We start from the raw sequence: 21,658 nt of genomic DNA, 5'->3' as shown, positions 1-21,658 counted from the left end.
TCGCCCCCTGGAGTGGCGCCGCCATGGCGCCCAATATATATCCCTGCCGGCCCGCCCGCTCCTCAGTTCCTTCTTGCCGGCTACTCCGACAGTGGGGAAGGAGGGCGGGTGTGGAATGGATGTGAGCAACACATCTCGAAGAACAACAGTTACAAAGGTGAGTAACCGTCTTTTCTTCTTCGAGTGATTGCTCACATCCATTCCAGTTAGGTGACTCCCAAGCCATACCTAGGCGGTGGGGTCGGAGTGAGAAGTCGCGGCACGGAGCACTGCAGTTCCGAAGGCCGCATCTTCCTTCGACTGCTGGACCAGGGCGTAGTGGGAAGCAAAGGTGTGGACCGATGACCAGGTCGCTGCCCGACAGATTTCCTGGATGGGCACGCGGGCGAGGAAAGCCAGCGACGACGCTTGCGCCCTGGTAGAATGCGCAGTCACACGGCCCGTAGGGACATGGGCCAAGTCATAACAGGTCCTGATACAGGACGTAACCCAAGAGGATACCCTCTGGGAGGAGATAGGAAGCCCTTTCATACGATCTGCTACCGCCACGAAAAGCTGGGGGGATTTTCGGAAGGGCTTAGTCCTCTCTATGTAAAACGCGAGAGCCCTACGGACATCCAGCGAGTGGAGCTGCTGCTCCCTGCCTGAGGAGTGAGGTTTTGGGAAAAAAACCGGAAGGAAAATCTCTTGGTTGACGTGGAAGGCTGAGACCACTTTGGGCAGAAAAGCAGGGTGTGGTCTCAGCTGCACCTTGTCCTTGTGGAAGACCGTATATGGGGGGTCTACCACAAGAGCTCGGAGCTCCGACACCCGTCTAGCTGAGGTGATAGCCACTAGAAAGGCAGTTTTCCAAGAGAGGTAGAGCAGGGAGCAAGTAGCTAACGGCTCAAAGGGGGGCCCCATGAGCCGGGACAACACCAGGTTAAGATCCCAGGTTGGAGCAGGGGGACGGACGTTAGGGAATAAACGTTCCAGCCCTTTAAGGAATCTCGACACCGTCGGGTGAGAAAAAAAACGGAGCGACCGTCCGCACCCGGGTGAAAGGTGGAGATAGCTGCTAGGTGGACTCGCAACGACGATAAGGCCAGACCTTGCCCTTTGAGGGACCAAACATAGTCTAAGATTTCGGTTATCGAAACTTCCATAGGGCGGAGATTTCTCTCTACGCACCAACAGGAGAAGCGCTTCCATTTCGCTGAATATGTGGCTCTTGTGGACGGTTTCCTGCTGCTCAAGAGCACCTCTCTCACAGGCGTGGAGCAGCGCAGCTCGGAACCAGTCAGCCACGCAGGAGCCACGCCGCTAGGTGCAGCGACTGCAGGTCTGGGTGACAGAGGGTCCCGTGGTCCTGGGTAATCAGGTCCGGATGAAGGGGCAGGGGAACTGGGTCGGCTATGGCCAAGTCCAGCAGCATGGTGTACCAGTGCTGCCTGGGCCATGCCGGGGCCACCATGATCACGAGAGCCCTGTCTCTGCGTACCTTCAGGAGGACCTTGTGGACCAGAGGGAACGGGGGAAACGCATAGTACAGGTGGGTCGACCACTGGATGAGGAAGGCATCCGCTATCGACCCCGGCTCCCTGCCCTGAAAGGAGCAGAACGCTTGGCACTTCCTGTTCCCCTTGGATGCGAAGAGGTCCACCCGGGGATAACCCCACCTCCGGAAAATGGAGAGAGCGACGTCCGGGCGAAGGGACCACTCGTGTGACAGGAAGGATCTGCTCAATCGATCCGCCAGCGTGTTCCGTACTCCAGGGAGGAAGGAAGCCCTGAGGTGAATGGAGTGGGCTACGCAAAAGTCCCAGAGTCGTATCGCCTCGTGGCACAGGGAGGAGGACCTGGTGCCGCCCTGCTTGTTGATATAGTACATGGTCGTCGTGTTGTCCGTGAACACGGCGACACAACGACCCTGAAGCTGATGACAGAACGCTTGACAAGCAAGGCGGACCGCTCTCAACTCCCGCATGTTGATGTGTAGCCCCACCTCCTCCTGGGACCACAGGCCCTGTGTCCGCAGGGCCCCTAGGTGGGCCCCCAGCCTAGATCTGAGGCATCCGTTGTCAGGGATACCGAGGGCTGAGAGGGGTGGAAGGGAAGACCCACACATAATACGGACTGGTCCAACCACCAGCCGAGAGAATCTAAGACCTTCTGGGGGATCGTGACTAACATGTCTAACGGTTGCCTTGCCGGCCTGTAATGACTGATAAGCCACAGCTGGAGAGGCCTCATGTGGAGCCGAGCGTAGTCGGTCACAAAGGTGCACGCCGCCATGTGGCCTAACAGGGTTAGACATGTCCTCACTGACGTCAATGGGGCTGACCGCAAACGTTGAACGATCGCTGCCATGGTCCGGAACCGTTGCAGAGGCAGCGAGGCCCTGCCCACAGTGGCGTCCAGGACGGCCCCGATAAATTCCACCTTCTGCGTGGGCCTCAGGGTGGACTTGTCTGTGTTTATCAAGAGGCCCAGACTTGCAAACATGCCGGTGATCACGCGGACATGGCTGTTGACTTGCTGTTCCGACGTGCCCCGAATCAACCAGTCGTCCAGATAAGGGAACACGTGGACACGGTTGCGCCGAAGATGCGCCACGACAACTGCCATGCATTTTGTAAACACCCTCGGGGCCGTGGACAGGCCGAATGGGAGGACTGCAAATTGATAATGAAGAGCCCCCACAACGAAGCGGAGAAAGCGTCTGTGGCGCGGCCAAATGGCAATGTGGAAATACGCGTCCTGCATGTCGAGGGCGGCGTACCAGTCTCCTGGATCCAGGGATGGAATAATGGTCCCCAGGGATACCATGCGGAACTTCAACTTCACGAGGTATTTGTTGAGTTCTCACAGGTCGAGGATAGGCCTGAGGCCCCCCTTGGCCTTGGGGATCAGAAAGTAGCGGGAATAAAACCCCTTGCCTTTCTCGTTTTTCGGAACCGCCTCTATAGCTCCTTTGCTGAGGAGCGTCTGCACCTCCTGCCGAAGGAATTGCTCGTGAGAGGGGTCCCTGAAGAGGGACGAGGAAGGAGGGCGGGAAGGAGGAAACGAAACAAACTGCAGGCGGTATCCCGTCTGCACCACGCTTAAGACCCAGCGGTCCGATGTTATTTGGGACCACGCCGGGAGGAAAAACGAAAGGCGGTTGGAAAACGGGGGGGAAGGATCCATAGGGGAAACTGTTACTGCGCCCTCGAGCGCACCTTCAAAATGAAGGCTTAGGACCAGGCGGGGGTTTTGAGGAGCCTTGGTTCTGCCCCCCTTGGTTCCCCGACTGCCTGCGCCTTCCGTTCCTGCCGCGGCGCCTGTAAAGGTCCTGCCGCTGGCGGAACTGGGAAAACGGCCTACGTTGCTGCTGTTGTTGCGACCTAAAGGGTCTACGCTGCGTCACGGGGGTGTGCATCCCGAGGGACCGCATAATGACCCGGTTGTCTTTTAGACTCTTGAGTCTGGGGTCTGTCTTATCAGAAAACAGGCCCTGGCCTTTGAAAGGAAGGTCCTGTATAGTATGCTGGAGCTCCGGCGGAAGGCCGGAAACCTGCAGCCAGGAGATGCGACGCATCGTAACTCCTGACGCGAGGGTACGGGCAGCCGAGTCCGCAGCGTCCAAGGAGGCTTGTAAGGCCGTGCGTGCGACCTTCTTGCCTTCGTCCAAGATGGCCGTAAACTCTTGGCGAGCATCCTGTGGCAGCAGCTCCTTAAATTTGTCCACTGCCACCCAGGAATTAAAGGCATATCTGCTCAGCAGGGCCTGCTGGTTGGAGACCCTGAGCTGCAGCGCCCCAGCCGAATACACCTTACGGCCAAGGAGGTCCATCCGCCTGGCTTCTCTGGATTTGGGGGCTGGAGCCTCCTGGCCGTGACGCTCCCTATCGTTCACTGATTGCACCACCAGTGAACCCGGAGTCGGGTGTACATGGAGATATTCGTATCCCCTAGAAGGGGCCATGTACTTCCTCTCGACTCCTTTCGCTGTCGGAGGGATGGAGGCCGGGGACTGCCAGATGGTATTGGCGTTGGCCTGGATGGTCCGTATGAAGGGCAGGGCGACCCTGGTGGGAGCATCAGAAGAGAGGATGGTTACAATTGGATCCTCTATCTCCGAGACCTCCTCTGCCTGCAGACTCAGATTTTGAGCCAATCGCCTGAGGAGGTCTTGGTGCGCCCTGAGATCCAGCGGGGGGGGACTGTTGGAGGAGGTACCCGCCACCGCCTCATCCGGGGAGGAGGATGATGAGACCCCAGGCACGAGAGTGTCTAACTGAGGGTCTTCCTCAGCCCTCGCCTCTGCCTCCGGAGCCGCAGCGGAGTCCTGCTGCTTGGACCCTTCCTCCCCTTCCGGGGAGGGAGGGGGGCGAGACAACGAGGCTTCAGGGGCCCTACACTCCGCAGTCGCCGGTCTAGCAGGGAGCTGCTGGGGGCCCCGGGCCTGATGGTACGCCCAGGGTGTCCAGAATCCCCACTGTTGTGGGCCTTGGTCCTGCAGCGGCGGATCACCGAACAGCGCCGCCTGCCGGTCGGTGCCCAGCGCATACCCGCTGTCCGTCTGGGAGGATACGGACGGCTGTCTCGAGGGCCATGGTGGGGCCGACCCTGGATGGTAAGGGTCTGCGCGGGCCGGCACGGAGGATCGTCTCGGTGCCGGGGACCGGTGCCGGGAGTCATATCGGTGCCGGGATCGGGATCGGGACCGGGATCTGTCACGGTGCCGGGATCCTGATCGGTACCGGGCGCCGCTTCGGTGCCGGGACCTGCCACCAGCTCGGTGCCGGGAGGTCGACCGGGACCTGCCACCAGCTCGGTGCCGGGAGGTCGACCGAGACCGGGACCTGCCACCAGCTCGGTGCCGGGAGGTCGACCGGTGCGGCGAGTAGCGTCGGGACCTGCTCCTGGAATCGCGGTGCCGGTGTCGACGACTGGAGCCTGACCGCGACCGTCTCGATGCCGACCGGTGCCGCGAGTGCGACCGGTACCGCTGAGGGGAGCGGTGCCGGGACTGCGAGCGGCGTCGGGATCTGGAGCGCCCAAGACGTCGGGACCTGGATCGTGAACGACTGTCTCTGGGCGGTGCCGATATCATGGGCTTGCCTCTGGACACGACCCGCACCGGAGGTACCGGGGGTGGCAGCCGAGTTGGCTCAGTCAGGGCAATAAGGTCCCGAGCCGAGGCGAAGGTCTCCGGTGTGGACGGGACCACTATCTCAACCCCAGATCTCATGGGGGAGCTCGGCGGTACCGGACTCAACGGACCCGCCGGGCCCGGAGTCAACGGTGCTGACGGTGCCGGCGGCGCCACGGCCGATGTCGAGGCCGGGCGCTCTAGCCGGGTCTGCCTGGCCGGAGTATCAGACTTCGACGGCCTTGGCTCTGACTCCAGTGCCGGAGAGGGTCGGTGCCGAGGAGTCTTCTCGGTGCCGGAGCGATCCGGTGCAGGTGCCGATACCACGGCCTGCGAAGCCGTCGGGTCAAGTGCCGCCTCCATTAGGAGAGTTCGGAGCCTTTGATCCCTCTCCTTCTTTGTCCTCGGCTTAAAAGCCTTACAGATGCGGCACTTGTCGGATCTGTGCGATTCCCCGAGGCACTTCAGGCACGCTTCGTGGGGATCGCTGGTAGGCATGGGCTTCTTGCAGGCCGCACACTGCTTGAAGCCCGGCGAAACAGGCATGAGCCTGGCGCCGGGTGCCGGGAAGGGCTAAGCCCCCGGCGAAGAACTATTTAACAACTATTTAACTTAACTATCTACTTAACAAACTAATTAACAACTATAATGGAACTAGAGATGAACGATAGATAAACGATGGATTATTAGGAGAGCTAGGGACGTGGAGGACAGCTATGCCGCGCTCCACAGTTCCAACGACCGACACGGCGGTAAGAAGGAACTGAGGAGCGGGCGGGCCGGCAGGGATATATATTGGGCGCCATGGCGGCGCCACTCCAGGGGGCGACCTGCCGGCCCACTGGAGTTGCTAGGGTAAAAAGTTTCCGACGAACGTGCACGCGCGGTGCGCACACCTAACTGGAATGGATGTGAGCAATCACTCGAAGAAGAAAAGTTATTTACTTATTCCCACAATACAAGAACTAGGGGTCACCAAATGAAATTAATAGGTAGCAGGTTTAAAACAAATAAAAGGAAGTTCTTCTTCACACAGCAAAGAATCCTGTGGCACCTTATAGACTAACAGACGTTTTGGAGCATGAGCTTTCGTGGGTGAATACCCACTTCCTCAGATGCATGTAATGGAAATATCCAGGGGCAGGTATATATATATGTGTGCTAGCAAGCAAGCTAGAGATAACGAGGTCAGTTCAATCAGGGAGGATGAGGCCCTGTTCTAGCAGTTGAGGTGTGAAAACCAAGAGAGGAGAAACTGGTTCTGTAGTTGGCAAGCCATTCACAGTCTTTGTTCAATCCTGAGCTCATGGTGTCAAATTTGCAGATGAACTGAAGCTCAGCAGTTTCTCTTTGAAGTCTGGTCCTGAAGTGGAGTCCTACCCAAGAAAGAAACCAACAGGACTCCACTGGCCATCACATACAGCCCCCAGCTAAAACCCCTCCAATGCATCATCAAGGATCTACAACCCATCCTGGACAATGATCCTACACTTTCACAGGCCTTGGGTGGCAGGCCAGTCCTTGACCACAGACAACCTGCCAACCTGAAACATATTCTCACCAGTAACTGCACACCGCACCATAATAACTCTAGCTCAGGAACCAATCCATGCAACAAACCTCGATGCCAACTCTGCCCACCTATCTACACCAGCGACACCATCACAGGACCTAACCAGATCAGCCACACCATCACTGGTTCATTCACCTGCACATCCACCAATGTAATATACGCCATCATATGCCAGTAATGCCCCTCTGCTATGTACATCGGCCAAACTGGACAATCTCTACGGAAAAGGATAAATGGACACAAATCAGACATTAGGAATGGCAATATACAAAAACCTGTAGGAGAGCACTTCAACCTCCCTGGCCACACTATTGCAGACCTTAAGGTGGCCATCCTGCAGCAAAAAAACTTCAGGACCAGACTTCAAAGAGAAATTGCTGAACTTCAGTTCATCTGCAAATATATATACCTGCCCCTGGATATTTCCACCACATGCATCTGAAGAAGTGGGTATTCACCCACGAAAGCTCATGCTCCAAAATGTGTTAGTCTATAAGGTGCCACAGGATTCTTTGCTGCTTTTACAGATCCAGACTAACACGGCTACCCCTCTGATACCTTCTTCACACAGCGCACAGTCAACTTGTGGAACTCCTTTCCTGAGGAGGTTGTGAAGGATGAGACTACAACAATGTTTAAAAGAGAACTGGATAAATTCATGGTGGTTAAGTCCATAAACAGCTATTAGCCAGGAAGGGTAAAAAATGGTGTCCCTAGCCTCTGTTCATCAGAGGATGGAGATGGATGGCAGGAGAGAAATCACTTGATCATTGCCTGTTAGCTTCACTCCCTCTGGGGCACCTGGCATTGGCCACTGTCGGTAGACAGATACTGGGCTAGATGGACCTTTGGTCTGACCTGGTATGGACGTTCTTATGCGCTTACGTTCTTACGGTTGAGGCCTTTTGCAGATAATCACACACAGTAGCCACAAGGAAGGATGGCCTAATGGATAAGACATGGTGTTGGGAAGCAGAAACCCTGGGTTCAATCTCCAGGTCTGCCAACCTCTGCATGAGCTTGGGCAAGTCGCTCCTCCTAGTTCATGTCTCAGCTCTCCATCTCTAATGGTATCAGGATAGATGTGTCAGATGCAGATATACTATGGCAATGGAGCTGATCACAGTGCCTAGATAGAGAGAAATGTGCTCTTTCCAAGGCCCAGGGATAAGCTGTTTTGTAGTAACTGCTGAATGTGCATGCAGGACATGTGGAACTGATTGATTTCTTCCTGGAAAGCAGAAGCATGTCAGTGACAGGATTCTAGGAACCTCAGTTCCAACGGGCTGAGGTTTAGGTGGCTACTGGCACGTATGTCAGAAGATCTCTGACTTAGGCACCATTCCTTGGAGTACAGTCTGCATCAGGATTGGGTCAAACACTCACAGACCCTGTGGCCAGTCAGAGCAGCCATTGTTAGCATGCTTTGTTCTCCATCTTCTCCATTGTCCTGCCAGGCATGGTCTCGGAGGGAGACCAACAGCAGCTCTGGGAACATGTCTGGGACGGTTCTTATTGCTGATTCCGAATGGTGCTGCCTGGCCAAAAGCCTTTGTCTCTTACTGTTTGACAAACACATGGAGGATTTGAGACTCCAAAGATCCAGAGGAGGCTGTGAGGCACCGCTTCCCTGGTGCTAACCCTAGCTTTGCTGAGCCACTTCGACACCAAGTTCACCTTCCCCGATATACCAGACCCAAATTGATTGTAAGCAGGGCAATGATCTAGCCTCCTGGCGCAGTGCTGGTGTCTTTGTGTCCCTGTCTGCTCACGTATGCCATTGCCATGGTATTGTCAGTGCAGCTCTCCCCTCTCCTCCATCCCAATCAATTCATGCCCCTTTTTCACTCTTGGCCCATTGCCCATGTCACTCAGTCACTTGGGAGGAACGATCCCACCTGCGGAGACCAGTGCAGGTTGTTACAACTGTTCTGACTCTAAGATTAGGTGAGAAGTGATGATTCATAAATCTGCCTCTCCACTAGTCTCCCTCCACCTGCTTTCAGCCCGTCTCATATCTCCTCCTGGATATCTCAACATGGCCCAACAGGAGCTCCTGATCTTCCCTCCCAGTTCTTTCTTCTCCACACCTTCACTGTCACTGCACAGTGCCACGAGCCTTCCTGATACTCAGGCCTCCAAAGTGGGGGTAGCTTTGGTTCTGCCATCTCTCTAGCTCCCCATGGTCGGGCCAAGATCAAATCTTTCCCTTTTGTCCACCAAAACATCTCTGAGATCCAACCTTCTCTTCCTGTCCATGAAACTAATACTCCCATCTTCATCACTGCAGCCTCCTTCACATCCACCACCCCTCTCTGGTCCTTACAAAACTTGGCTGCTAAGATCCTTTTCTTTGGCTGTTGCTCTGACCATCTCACCCCCTTAATGAATCCTCCCCTGGCTCCCATATATCACCTTCACCACTGTCCTTCCATACTTATCTACTCTTGTCTTGAATCATATTGTCCCTGACTCCTCAACTTCACCAGCAATGCAGCCCCCACTGACTGTTGTCAGCTTCTCTCACAGACCTGGACCTTCATTCATGCTGCCCTGTAGACACAGAACACCTTTCCCAAACTGGTGTGTAAGGTCCCTACTCTGTCCTGCTTCAAATCCCTCTCTAGCCCTGCCAGTGCTGCACCACTCATGAGAAATGAGTTACGATGGGTTAAGGGTTGCTGCTGCATAGCAGGGCTTTCTGCTCTCTGTGCCTTTCTGGAAGGTGGTATTTCAAAAATTAGACATTAAAGTGTAGAAACACAAGAATCACAGAATTATAGAATATCGGGGTGGAAGGGACCTTAGGAGGTCATCTAGTCCAGCCCCCTGCTCAAAGCAGGACCAATCCCCAATTAAATCATCCCAGCCAGGCTTTTGTCAAGCCTGACCTTAAAAACCTCTAAGGAAGGAGATTCCCCCTCCTTAGGGAACCCATTCCAGTGCTTCACCACCCTCCTAGTGAAATAGTGTTTCCTAACATCCAGCCTAAACCTCCCCCACTGCAACTTGAGACCATTGCTCCTTGTTCTGTCATCTGCCACCACTGAGAACAGCCGAGCTCCATCCTCTTTGGGACCCCCCTTTCAGGTAGTTGAAGGCTGCTATCAAATCCCACCTCATTCTTCTCTTCTGCAGACTAAACAATCCAAGTTCCCTCAGCCTCTCCTCATAAGTCAGGTGTTCCAGCCCCCTAATCACTTTTGTTGCTCACTTCAGGCAACATTCCCCACACAACACCCCAGACACCTTATCTCTGCCCTCTGGGGGTGCCAACAAAAGGACTCCCTGCACTGTAGGTGTCGGCCTGGGGTGGGGTGTCACTTTGTGGCAGTTGTGAGGGTCACTCCATACATACATGAAGACAGTGTTTTTATGGAGGAACCTGTCTGCCACAGGGCTCCTCCTGGCACTGGCCTTACCCTGCCCCCTCCCCCAGGCTCTCACCTCAATGGCAGCTGCGGCCTTGGGGTCAAAGCCATCACACACAAGCACAAGGAGCTTGTCACCCACACTGCGTAGGATCTGCACTGCCTCTGTGTGCGTCATTCCCAGCAGACTCTGGTGATTCACCTCCAGGATCCGCAGCCCCACCTTCAGCCGGCCATCCCTGGCAGCAGCCCCAGAGGAGCTCACCTGGAAGGGACAAGAGGGCTGAGAATGGGGAGGGGGACAAGAAGAATGTGCAGGGAGTCATGGGAGGGAAGGGAGTGGAAGAGAGGACACTACATGCAGGCAGTAGGGAAAGGAGGTGCCCACGTGTTTATGCAGGAGGGAAGGGAAGGAGAATGAGCACAAGAGATATGTCGGGCTTGGGAAAGGAGAGCACTTACACAATTCCTTGGGGGGGGTGGGAAAGGGGAGTGATTGTATGCCATTCCTGGGGCAGGGAGTGGGCAGGGAGAGGGATCACATGTGATTTCTCTGACAGCACATACACACGTGACTCCTCAGCATGGTGAGGGGAGGGGCTCATGCATGACAGCACAACGGCAGGCACAGGGGGAGTGCCTGCCCATGATGCCGGGGAGAGTGCTCGCCCACAACTCCTCAGCGCGCAGGGGGTGGGGAGCAGTCACCCATAACTCCTTGGTATGGTGGGGGAAGTGTGTGAAAAGAAGACAACTCACATGCCATTCCTCATGGGAGGAGCAGGAAAATGCTTGCACAATTCCTCGGGGGCCGGGGGAGAGCACTCACATGCCATCCCTCAGAGCAGGGAGAGCGACTGGTAATAAAGCGAATGAGCACACAGACATTCCATGGGAGGTGGGGGTTTGCAGGGAACTTAAGCACACTGTGTGGGGTCTAGCAGGAAGGAACGTGCATGCATGTTTACATGGGGAGAAGTGGAATCAAATAGAGAGACCACATGGAAACTGGGAAGAGGTCTGATTTCCCACAGGAACTCCTTTCTGCTTCCTGCCTAGCAGCCCCTGCTCTGTGCAGGGCACCCTGAGTCTGTTACCTTGGAGATGAAGATGCCCTCATCGGTGGGGTCAAAGGGGTTCCCAGCGTGGCCTTTCGCTCCTCCCCGAATGCTGATGCCCAGCTTTTCTCCAGGAGCCTTCTCAATGCAGATTTCCTGTGGGCAAAAAAAAGTGCCTGTCTCCAGTTTGATTTAGTTTGGCTGAAAATGTGGCTGACAGACTCTGATTGGAGGTGCGGGGGCACTGTTGGTGCTGGTAGCAAACCATGCACCGAATAGCCAGAAAAGGGCCAGCTCCGTGGTTTCCACTTTCTTTGGCCTGATGGGTTTGTTGTGGTTCTCCTCTCCCAGTTCTGGGTCTAAGGGGGCAGAACCCCATCCAGCCTCCAGCCATAGTGACTGTTGTGTGTAACGATGAACTCTTGCCAGTCCCAGGCTGGGTACTCGCCTCCTCATCTGAGATTGCTCCTGCCACCAGGAGAGAGGGGAAACTTCATCCAGCTGTAGAGCTGCACCTCTCATCTAGCCTTCCATCTAGGCTCAGATGGAGCAGGGACTGCCTGCTCGAGGACACAGCCCCCTGGGGAGCAAGGGCACAGCCCCACCCAAACTGTCTCCCCCCAGGAGCAGGGTCATTTAATACTAATAAAGACCTGGGCGGAGGGGGAAGGGATAGCTCAGTGGTTTGAGCATTGGCCTGCTAAACCCAGGGTTGTGAGCTCAACCCTTGAGGGGCCATTTGGGGATTGGTCCCACTTTGAGCAGGGGGTTGGACTAGATGATCTCTTGAGGTCCCTTCCAACCCTAATATTCTATGAATACAAGGGAGCTCTTCTCTGGCTCCAGTTTACCCACCTCCACTTACTGAATTTCCTAACGGGGAGTTCCAAGAGCAGTGTCTGTGAATTTTCCTACATGCACTTTTGTCAGTAGAGTTGTCAGGCTGTGCCCAGACCAGGGCTGCTGCTCCCACTTGGGCTCCTCTCCCCTCTCAGAACCTACCTGCATGCCAGGTGGCGGAGGATCTCGTCGCACCAACATGCTCAGCTCCTGTGTACTGGACAGCAGGGCATTCACAGCCTCCTGGTGGGTAGCATGGCGCAGGTCAATAGTATTGACCTCCAGGATCCTGTCCCCTACTCGCAGGCCACTGCGGGATGCCAGCCCATGGGGAATGACCTGCAGAGAGCCTCTGGTGTTAAGGCTGGAAAGAGACTCTGATGGGAGCAGATATCCACCTCCTAGCAGAGCTGCACACCCTAAGTACACACCCTAAGCAGACCCTCCCCAGCAGGGAGATGAATGGCAGAGCTTCCCTAGGAAACCTCAATGGACTCCTCCCCCTGCTCCCCTTAGTTGCCAAACACCCTGTGATACCCACCCCACAGACTCCTCCCACTGCCCCCCTGAGCTGCCAAACACCCTGTGACACCCACCCCAGACTCCTCCCACTGCCCCCCCTGAGCTGCCAAACACCCTGTGACACCCTCCACACAGACTCCTCCCACTGCCCCCCTTCAGCTGCCAAACACCCTGTGACACCCACCCCAGACTCCTCCCACTGCCCCCCTGAGCTGCCAAACACCCTGTGACACCCTCCCCCCAGACTCCTCCCACTGCCCGCATAGCTGCCAAACACCCTGTGACACCCACCCCAGACTCCTCCCACTGCCCCCCTGAGCTGCCAAACACCCCGTGACACCCACCCCAGACTCCTCCCACTGCCCCCCTGAGCTGCCAAACACCCCGTGACACCCACCCCCCAGACTCCTCCCACTGCTCCCCTGAGCTGCCAAACACCGTGACACCCTCCCCCCAGACTCCTCCCACTGCCCCCCTGAGCTGCCAAACACCCTGTGACACCCACCCCAGACTCCTCCCACTGCCCCCATAGCTGCCAAACACCCTGTGACATCCTCCCCACAGACTCCTCCCACTGCCCCCCAAGGCTGCCAAACACCTGTGACACCCACCCCAGACTCCTCCCACTGCCCCCCTGAGCTGCCAAACACCCTGTGACACTCTCCCCACAGACTCCTCCCACTGCCCCCCCTGAGCTGCCAAACACCCTGTGACACCCACCCCAGACTCCTCTCAAACCCTCATGCCTCAAAACAAGACGGTTCCATCCCCTGCCTTCTCCCCCACCCCCAAGGTCCTTGAGGCATTTCCATCCTCCAGTCTCCTTGTTCTAGAGACTCCATCCCCAATGGACACATTCCCTCAGACATGTCCAGACTGGGCTGCCCACATGGGTCCCTACCTTTGAGATAAAGACACCTGGTTCATGAATCCCAAATGGGTGGCTTGAATGGTCACTGCCTCCAACAATGCTGAGCCCCAGGGGCCCCCCAGCTTTGACCAGACAGATCTCCTGCAGGGAACAAAGAGCATAAAGCCACGGAGAGGGCAAGGAGTACCAAGCAGTGACTGTGCCTAGAAAACTTCCCCCAGACACAGAGACCTTGCCTGGGAATGAGCGTCAAGGAGGCTCCCGCAACACATGGGAGACCCACCCACTTCCCAACAGCCCGACAACATGGTGGCCAGTCCTTTGAGGGACAGCTCGGAAGCCCAATCCTGTCCAATTAACAGAGCACCAGGCCAATCAAAGCCCCAAATCCCTTACCTCAATGGGGTACTGGTCCTCTAGGCCTTTGGGCAGGTGGTTCCTTTGCAGCAGAGGCGTCTCCGCAGGTGGGCTCTCCCCATGGCTAGGAGGTGGTGGTGGGGAGTACGAGCGCACTCGTTGCACCACTGGTGAGTCTCCCTCGCTGAGCTGCTGTGCACCCTCTCTCTCTACCAGCAGCGCGATGGTGGGGGAGGATGCGGTAAGCAGCGCTACTGCCTGATCATGCCTGGCTTCTGTCATGTCTACCCCATTGATCTAGAACAACCCGCAAACCCAGTGTCAGCACATCACCCCAGTACACCCTGCCCTGCCAGGCACTTTGCGGAGCATCACACGGAATCCCAGCACCCTGTCCCCCACTGTCCTGAGCCAAACCACCATGTGCCTCACCAACACTACGCCTCCTTAGATGGCAGAGCCCTGAGTAGCTGCCGATATCCCACTTGGCCATAACCCCTCTTCTAGCCAGCCATCTAGCTGCCCATCAATGCCCCCTCCCACCACCTTACATGGCAGAGCCCAGAGCAGCAGCCAGTGCCTCAGCAATGTATCAGGAGAGCACATCGGCTAAGCCCCAAGACCCAGCTTCCTGGAGTCCCATCACACAAGCTAGCCATCCCCACAACTCTGCTCCTGTTTAGTAAGTACCCAGGAAACTGCGCCTCACCCTGCACTGGCTCTGCACAGACTCCCCCACCCCAGCTCTCCTGCAAGATCACAAATGCCAGGTTCAAGGGGCCACACTACAGGAATGAGGGCCAGGAAGATTCCAGCGCGGGAAGAGGCTGGAGAGACACTTCCTGGCAGGAGATTGCCACATTCAGAAGGAAAATCATTGCTCAAGCAATAAACTCTTCAGTTATTATTCTTGTGGACATAGTAGTTCTGAAGCACCTGCTGGTCCTGCCATGCCCCCAAGGCAGAGCCCAAACATGCCAGGCCACCGTGGGTATATGGAGCCTCTGCCCCTCGCAGCGAGCAGAGTGGGAGATGAATTGGTTCTCATGGGGTGCCTCATTTCCCACCCTCAGGATGATTCATGGTGGCCCTTCATCACCACTGGGTATTGCCCTCCTAGGTGTAATAACACCATATTTCCTTCGATCTGTCTGCGCAAGGCCTACCAATGGACCCTGGGAAACCAAAACGGCTACAACTCTGCTCTGAAATGAGCCAGAGACTTGTAATGCCCAGGACAAGCAGGGTCTGGGATCCAAAGGGCTGGCTGGAAATGTTACAGCTAAGCCCCAGCTCTGCACCAGAAAGGAGCTCCCAGACAGAGCCAGCCATCCACAGACTGGGCCTGAAGCATCCTCCCAGCAGGCCTCAGCGGGATATGTGGATCCCGGTGACACTGCCCACAACCAGCCTCATCCTCACCCTCACCAGACCTGGCACTACTCACTCCAGAGAGCAAACTTCACACCCCACCTAAGCCACACGAGCTTGTACCAAAGAAGCCTGAGGTGAGGCACCTCCTGACATCCCTGGCTCCCATCTCCATTACCTACCCCATCACCTCCTCCCCGGAGCCACTTTCCAGCCCAATCAAGAGGAACACTGGAAGTGCAGGGTTCTCCTTCTGACCATACCACAGACATGGATGGGAGGGACTCTCCCTCTGCCCCCACAGTAAGCAGTCCATGAGAGCCCTCTCGGTGAAGACTCTTCTGATCACATTGAGTACCAGGGATGGGGAGAGAGCCCATCCCAAACATATACAAAGCAAGAGGCTCTGGGGACGGGGAGAGAGAGAGTAGGAGGTGGAGAATAAACCCAGCCACTAGGTCCCGGGGGCCACTAGGAGCCAAGACCCACCAGCTGCACCAGACATACCTGCAGCACTACACAGCCTCCCTGGACTGAGTTCTGGCTTTGCGAACTGCCCTTGGCCTGCTGAGCACTGTTCTTCATCTTGGACCCAGGCTGGACCCAGGCTGCAGCTCAGGGTGCTGTGCTCACACACAGAGCAAGTTTTCCTCTGTAACCTCAGCCTAGCCCTGTCATGGCCAGACAGAGCAGGGCCAGTAAGAGCAGGTGGGGCTGCCCAATGCCCAGAGAAAGGGAAAACTACCAGCTGCCCTCTGTGCAAGCAGCTCCCTACATGGTCCTGTGTCACAGAGAGGCTGTATCTCCCAGTGACTGGAGCCCAATCTCCATCTCTGTGTAAGCAAAGAGCTGCCACTGCCCTCTCACTTCCATCTAGTTCACTACCATCTGCTCCATCCCCAATTCTGTTGCTGCCAACTGACTGCCCTCTCCCTCCACCCCAAAATCCAGGGAGCCCTCTCTGCCCTTGGCCCAGCCCTGTGTCCCCAGTCTAGTACCTTCCCCTCCTGGGCTCCCTGCCCTCCATCCTCAATCCTGTACCTCCTCAGTTCCACCCCACCCCCACTCCCTACTCTGTGTCCCCAATCCTGTACCACTCACCACGACCTGGGGTCCCTGCCCTCTCTTCCCACTCTTCTGGGGTCCCTGCCTTCTGCCCTTCATTCCATCTCCTCTGGCCTGTCCCCCCCAGCTTCAAGAGAGTTCTAGTTACCTTCTAACACACACAGCCATTGATCAGGGATATTATTCACAATGAAGGAGAAAGACTGGTCAGAACAGGGGTGGGGACTGGAGCATTAGTAGCCAACCACAGGCATGTTTTTGGGGTGTTAAGTTTGGAAAAAGACCTTGGTTGGGTCCCTCAATCCACATGCTCAAAGCCCCCCATCCCCAGCCTCCCCAGCAGAGGGCAGGCCTCCCGCAGAAGAAGGGTGCAGAGGAGGTTTTGAGGACAAGGATGAGAGTAGGAAGCTGCGCTGTATTTCTTTTCTCAGGAAAATATAGGCCCCTTAGGACTGGTGGGAGCTAAGGCCTAAGAACTGATACCCCCAGCTGGCACCATGGGCACTGGATGCTTGCTCTTCCTCACAGACCCATGTACTGGCATCTGCCTGCTTGCAGCACTCAGAGGCAGCCTGCCTGTCTCCTCTCCGCAGCATGCCAAGGTCTGCTCAACTGCCTCATTCAGACCCTGGAGATGGTCACAAACTCACACTTGTACATGCCAGGACTATCACCTACTGAAAACCTGCCCAGTAAGGACAGGCAGGTGCTGCCCAGTTGAAGTCTTTGTAAGAAACAGATTAACATGGGGCCTCTCGCTGGCCAAGGTCCTGCGTTTTGACCTGGATTCTCATATTTTGGAGGCTGACAGAAAGTCATCAAACCTTCAAGGAAGAATTAGAAACACCCACTTCAAAGAGTCACAGGGCCAATCTAAGTGATCCACGGGGCACTGGTTTCTAGGCATTCTGCACAGGCTCCAATTCACAGAGCTCCACAGAACGGTCAGGAAGTAGGAACGCCGTAGGTCTACAGACACTTAGCAGGTGGGGGTGGAATCCCAGCCCACAGGGCCACTGGATGCTCCCGTGGGGAGATGCCATCCTAGCAGCAACAAAGCCATCCTGCACCGCAGGAGGGTAAAAGGCATAGTGGCAGCTCTTGTCAGGAGACAAACAGCTGCTGGAGAGGCCATGGCCTGCAAAAGCCGTTGCTAAAATGCAGAGAGCTCTGTTCAACGCCCAGACCAGGAAAGCAGCAGTTAGGCTGGAGGAGGAAAGGATCTCTCTCTATGGACTGATACTGCACTGATCCCCATGGTCCCAAGTGCTAGACTCTGAAGCTCAGCACTGCAGTCTCTTGTTACTGTGCATACTCAAGCATGGGCAATAGGCTCGCGTGAGCAGGAATGTGCCAGTGGAGGCAGAGGAGGCTACTTTTTCTATACAAGCAATGACACCACATGCATCATGTCACCAAGAACAGTGGCTCTCAACCTTTCCAGACTACTGTACCCCTTTCAGGAGTCTAATTTGCCTTGCATACCTTATGTTTCACCTCACTTAAAATCTACTTGCTTACAGAATCAGACATAAACATACAAAAGTGTAGTCTATGGAGCAGTATAACCAAGTCATTGTCTGTATGAAATTTGAGTTTGGTACTGACGTCGCTAGTGCTTCTAATGTAACCTGTTGTAAAACTAGGCAAATCTCTAGATGAGCTGATGTACCCTCGTGAAGATCTCTGCATACCCACAGGGGTACATGTACCCCTGGCTGAGAACCACTGACCAAAATGATTGATGACAGCAAGGCCTATGTGTGCACTGAAACCAAATACCCTTCGTACAAGCCCTGATCCGTACAGAGAACGGGCTGAGGGGGCAGCCTACCCACACTGCTGACACTGAGGAATGCTGAAATGGCCTCATCTTCCCACCCTGAGAAGACAGACTGCAGTCTAACAAACAGCTCGAGAGTCTTTCTGACAACACTGCAGGGGGTGCAACTGGCTACAGCTACACAATCCCCATAGTACAGCATGCGGAGACACCCCACAGGGCTCTAGCTAATCTAGGCAGCTCCCTGGGATCAGCTGCTGTCCAGGCCACGGCTCAATTTTGGAAGGCCTAGAAGAAGAGGAGCAGGGAAGGAGGGACAGAGGGAAGGAGGGACAGAAAGAGAGATGCTGGGCCACCCAAGCCCCATATGAAGAAAAATGGTGCCAGGCCCAGCTCAGTGCTCCAAAGGGTTTTCATGAGAAAGGGAAAACAGCGCAGACCCCAGGCCCAGGGATAGAGCAGACAGAAGCCAGCACTGACAAGGCTGTATCAGTGCTTACCCGCACCAGCTCTGTGGTAACTCTTGCTCTTACCACAGCAGCTGGACTAGAAACCCACCACCAGCACCAGGATGCAGGAGCTTCCATTCGCTCAGAGGCAGCATGCGAGCTTGGGGAAAGGGGGCAGGAAGGAGCACAAGTGACACAGATTAGCAGAGAGGTACGAGGTTAGAGGCAGAGGTGAGATCTGATCACTGGCACAAGCAGCAGCAGGAACTGGGGACCAAAGCTTCAAATCAAAGACCAGGAGAAAGGGTTGCACCAAGACCCCCTGGGCCCAGCGCTTGGCTTGACAACCCTCCCCTCTCCATCTAACGCCTACACTGACCCCCTGGCTTTCTTGTCCCCTTGGAACAACTGCCACCACTGCGGGCAAGAGTCACTGATCCCCTGGGCAACACCCACAGGGCCCTAAGGGGAAGACGTGTCCACCCTATGTAGTGCTGCTTCGCAGAGCCCAAAGGGGGAGCAGACCCCACCTACCCAGTGAAGCATCAGGGGGCCGCAACTCCCCAGTGCAGCCAGCGCTGCTGGAGGGACTCACCAAGGTACTGTGGTTCGAGCGTTCACTGTGAAAGGGTGGGCACCAGCCTTGCCAAGAGCCGGTCAAAGCTGGTGACAGGCTGGGACAGCATGAGTGGGAGCTGCTGCTCTCTCTTGGGCCCTAGGAGCTGGGAAAGGAGCCCAGAGGTCAAGTGACAAGGAGACAGACCCATGGAGGAGGGGCTGAGGAGGGACAGTGGGATCTGCTTTCCTAACTCCTATGAAGAGAAACAGTAAACAACAGGCTGCTGGCGAGACTCACCAGCACTACGCCTCCCGCCCATGTCTGCCCCAAGGCCCCACGCACTCACCGAGATGACCCGGTCTCCAACGTGCAGCGTCCCGTCCCGATGGGCCGCACCACCCTCTGCAATCCGCGAGATAAAGATCCCCTGAAACAGAGCCATGGGGGTCAGAGCAGCCCCAACCTCATCACTGGAGCACCTCCACAGCCAGATCCCTTCCCAGCAGCTGGCCAAGTCCCAGACCCTCAGCCCCCTTCCCACCAGGACCAAAGCCCCCTGTCCCTCCATCACACCACCCCCTCACTCCCCATCCCCCTTCTGACCCTGGCCATTCCACATCTCACCCTCGGACTCCTCAGCCCCCAAACCCTGCATGGAGTCTCTGGCTCCAGGAAAGCCTGACTCAGCGGAAGTTCAGAATACACAAGCCGAGAGGAGGGGGAGCCAGGACTGAATGTCACTGGCAACCACTGCCAGCCCCATCCCCACCCCCACCCCTGCCCGCCTGAGCTCCTCTGCCTGGCACAGAGCTAATGACACCCCCATAGGAGTGCAGGGAAAAGCCACCTGTCCCCCGGCCTGCAGAGATCTGGGGCTGAGCTGCCCTCCCCCCATGCCCACCTGCCCTGAGATATGGGGGCCGAGCTCCTCTCCCCTGGGGGCTCAGGGAGATCCCCATACCGCTGCACCCACCTGCCCTGCACACAGACGGGGCAGAGCACTCCTCCCCCGGGAGCTCAGGGAGACCCCTTCCCCCCACACCTACCTGCCCTGTGACATGGGGGCTGAGCTCCCCTCCCCAAGGGGCTCAAGGAGACCCCTTCCCCTGCCCCCACCTGCCCTGCATACAGATGGGGCAGAGCGCCCCTCCCCCAGGGGCTCAGGGAGACCCAGCCTGCAGAGACATCAGGCGGTGCTCTCCCGAAGGCCCCTCTGCTGGCTCACCGTGTCACCCGCCCTGTATGGCGTGGAGCCCTTGCCCCCAGCAATGCTGAAGCCCAGTCCCTTCTCATTGCGCATGAGGCAGGTGGAGAATCTGTCTGTGGGTGGCGCTCCCTCAGGCCGCTCTGGAAAGCACAGGCCACCCCGTGGCTCTCGTGGGCTGTAATCGTCCTCGGGCCGCAGTGGTGTAACCGTGATGGCGTTCTCGGGCTCCACCATCCGCTCCCGAAGCACCGTCATGGAGACGGCGCTGCCTGAGCCACGCAGCGCCTCCACTGCCACGTGGTGCTCCGCACAGTGCAGGGCTACTCCATTCACCTGGGCAGGGACAGGGGTCAAGGTGGGAGGCTGGCACGGGGTGTCCCCAACCCCCCCAACACTCCCCCAAACTCACAAGGAGCCCCCCCACACCAACCCCACAAGGAGCCCCCACGCACATCGACCCCACAGTGACACCCCCCTCCCCCAGCGCTGCAGGGAGACCCCTGCCTCCCACACACCACGCCACAGGGAGCCTCCCACACACACACACCACCCCACAGGGAGACACCCTACACACACCACCCCACATGGAGCCTCCCACACATACACACCACCCCACAGGGAGACACCCTACACATACCACCCCACATGGAGCCTCCCACACAAACACACCACCCCACATGGAGCCCCACACACACACACCACCCCACAGGGAGACACCCTACACACACCACCCCACAGGGAGCCTCCCACACACACACACATCACCCCACAGGGAGCCACCCTACACACACCACCCCACATGGAGCCCCACACACACACACACCACCCCACAGGGAGACACCCTACACACACCACCCCACAGGGAGCCTCCCACACACACACACCACCCCACAGGGAGCCCCGCGCACACACACCGACCCCACAGGAAACTGCCACACACACCACCCCACATGGAGCCCCGCCTCCCCTCCCACACACACATTAACCCTACAGGGAACTGCCACACACACCAATCCCGTAGGGAATGCCCCCCTCCACACACACAGACCGACCCCACAGGGAGCCCCCCTACACACATCAACCTCACAGGGAGTCCCCCCACACACACACCGACCACAAACGGAATCTCTCACACATACCAACCCCACAGGGAACCCCACACAAACACTGACCCCAGAGGGAACCCCCACACATACACCTCAACCCCACAGGGAGAGCCCTCACACACTACAACTCCCTAGGGAGCTTCCCTGAGGGAGCCTCCCCACACACACACCCTGCACCATCCCCTCTCCTTCCGATGATGCATGGCTGCCAACACCAAAGCTGAGCCCCAGAAGGAGACACCTGTGGCTCCTATTGTGCTGGGGGATTCAGGAAGAGCTGTAGGGGAAGAGTGGCTAGGCTGGTGCAGAGGACACTAGCTGGTTTGGGGACAAGGGAGGGAGCTGGAGGATCTTCCTGGTGCTGCTGCTGAATTTCACATCAAAATGCTCTTTGGCCTAGGGAAAGGGGC

General features: G+C 56.7%; 1 protein-coding gene across 26 annotated transcripts in view; it reads right to left on the bottom strand.

Moving 5' to 3' along the window:
* Positions 1-21,658, bottom strand: part of SCRIB (scribble planar cell polarity protein) — a 234,895-nt gene that overhangs the window by 124,390 nt on the left and 88,847 nt on the right. For all 26 annotated transcript variants that reach the window (XM_030554133.1, XM_030554141.1, XM_030554149.1 and 23 more), the window contains 7 exons: positions 20,161-20,475; positions 19,282-19,362; positions 13,748-14,005; positions 13,382-13,492; positions 12,121-12,297; positions 11,158-11,274; positions 10,137-10,325 (listed from right to left, as the gene is read on the bottom strand). In XM_030554133.1, the coding sequence (XP_030409993.1) occupies positions 10,137-10,325; positions 11,158-11,274; positions 12,121-12,297; positions 13,382-13,492; positions 13,748-14,005; positions 19,282-19,362; positions 20,161-20,475 (1,248 nt within the window). The remainder of the gene's footprint in view (positions 1-10,136; positions 10,326-11,157; positions 11,275-12,120; positions 12,298-13,381; positions 13,493-13,747; positions 14,006-19,281; positions 19,363-20,160; positions 20,476-21,658) is intronic.

Source organism: Gopherus evgoodei, chromosome 2 (genome assembly GCF_007399415.2).
Source record: "Gopherus evgoodei ecotype Sinaloan lineage chromosome 2, rGopEvg1_v1.p, whole genome shotgun sequence".
Lineage (NCBI taxonomy): Eukaryota > Metazoa > Chordata > Testudines > Testudinidae > Gopherus > Gopherus evgoodei.
Note: the sequence above shows the minus strand (reverse complement) of the source record. Positions and strands in the feature narration are given on the sequence as shown.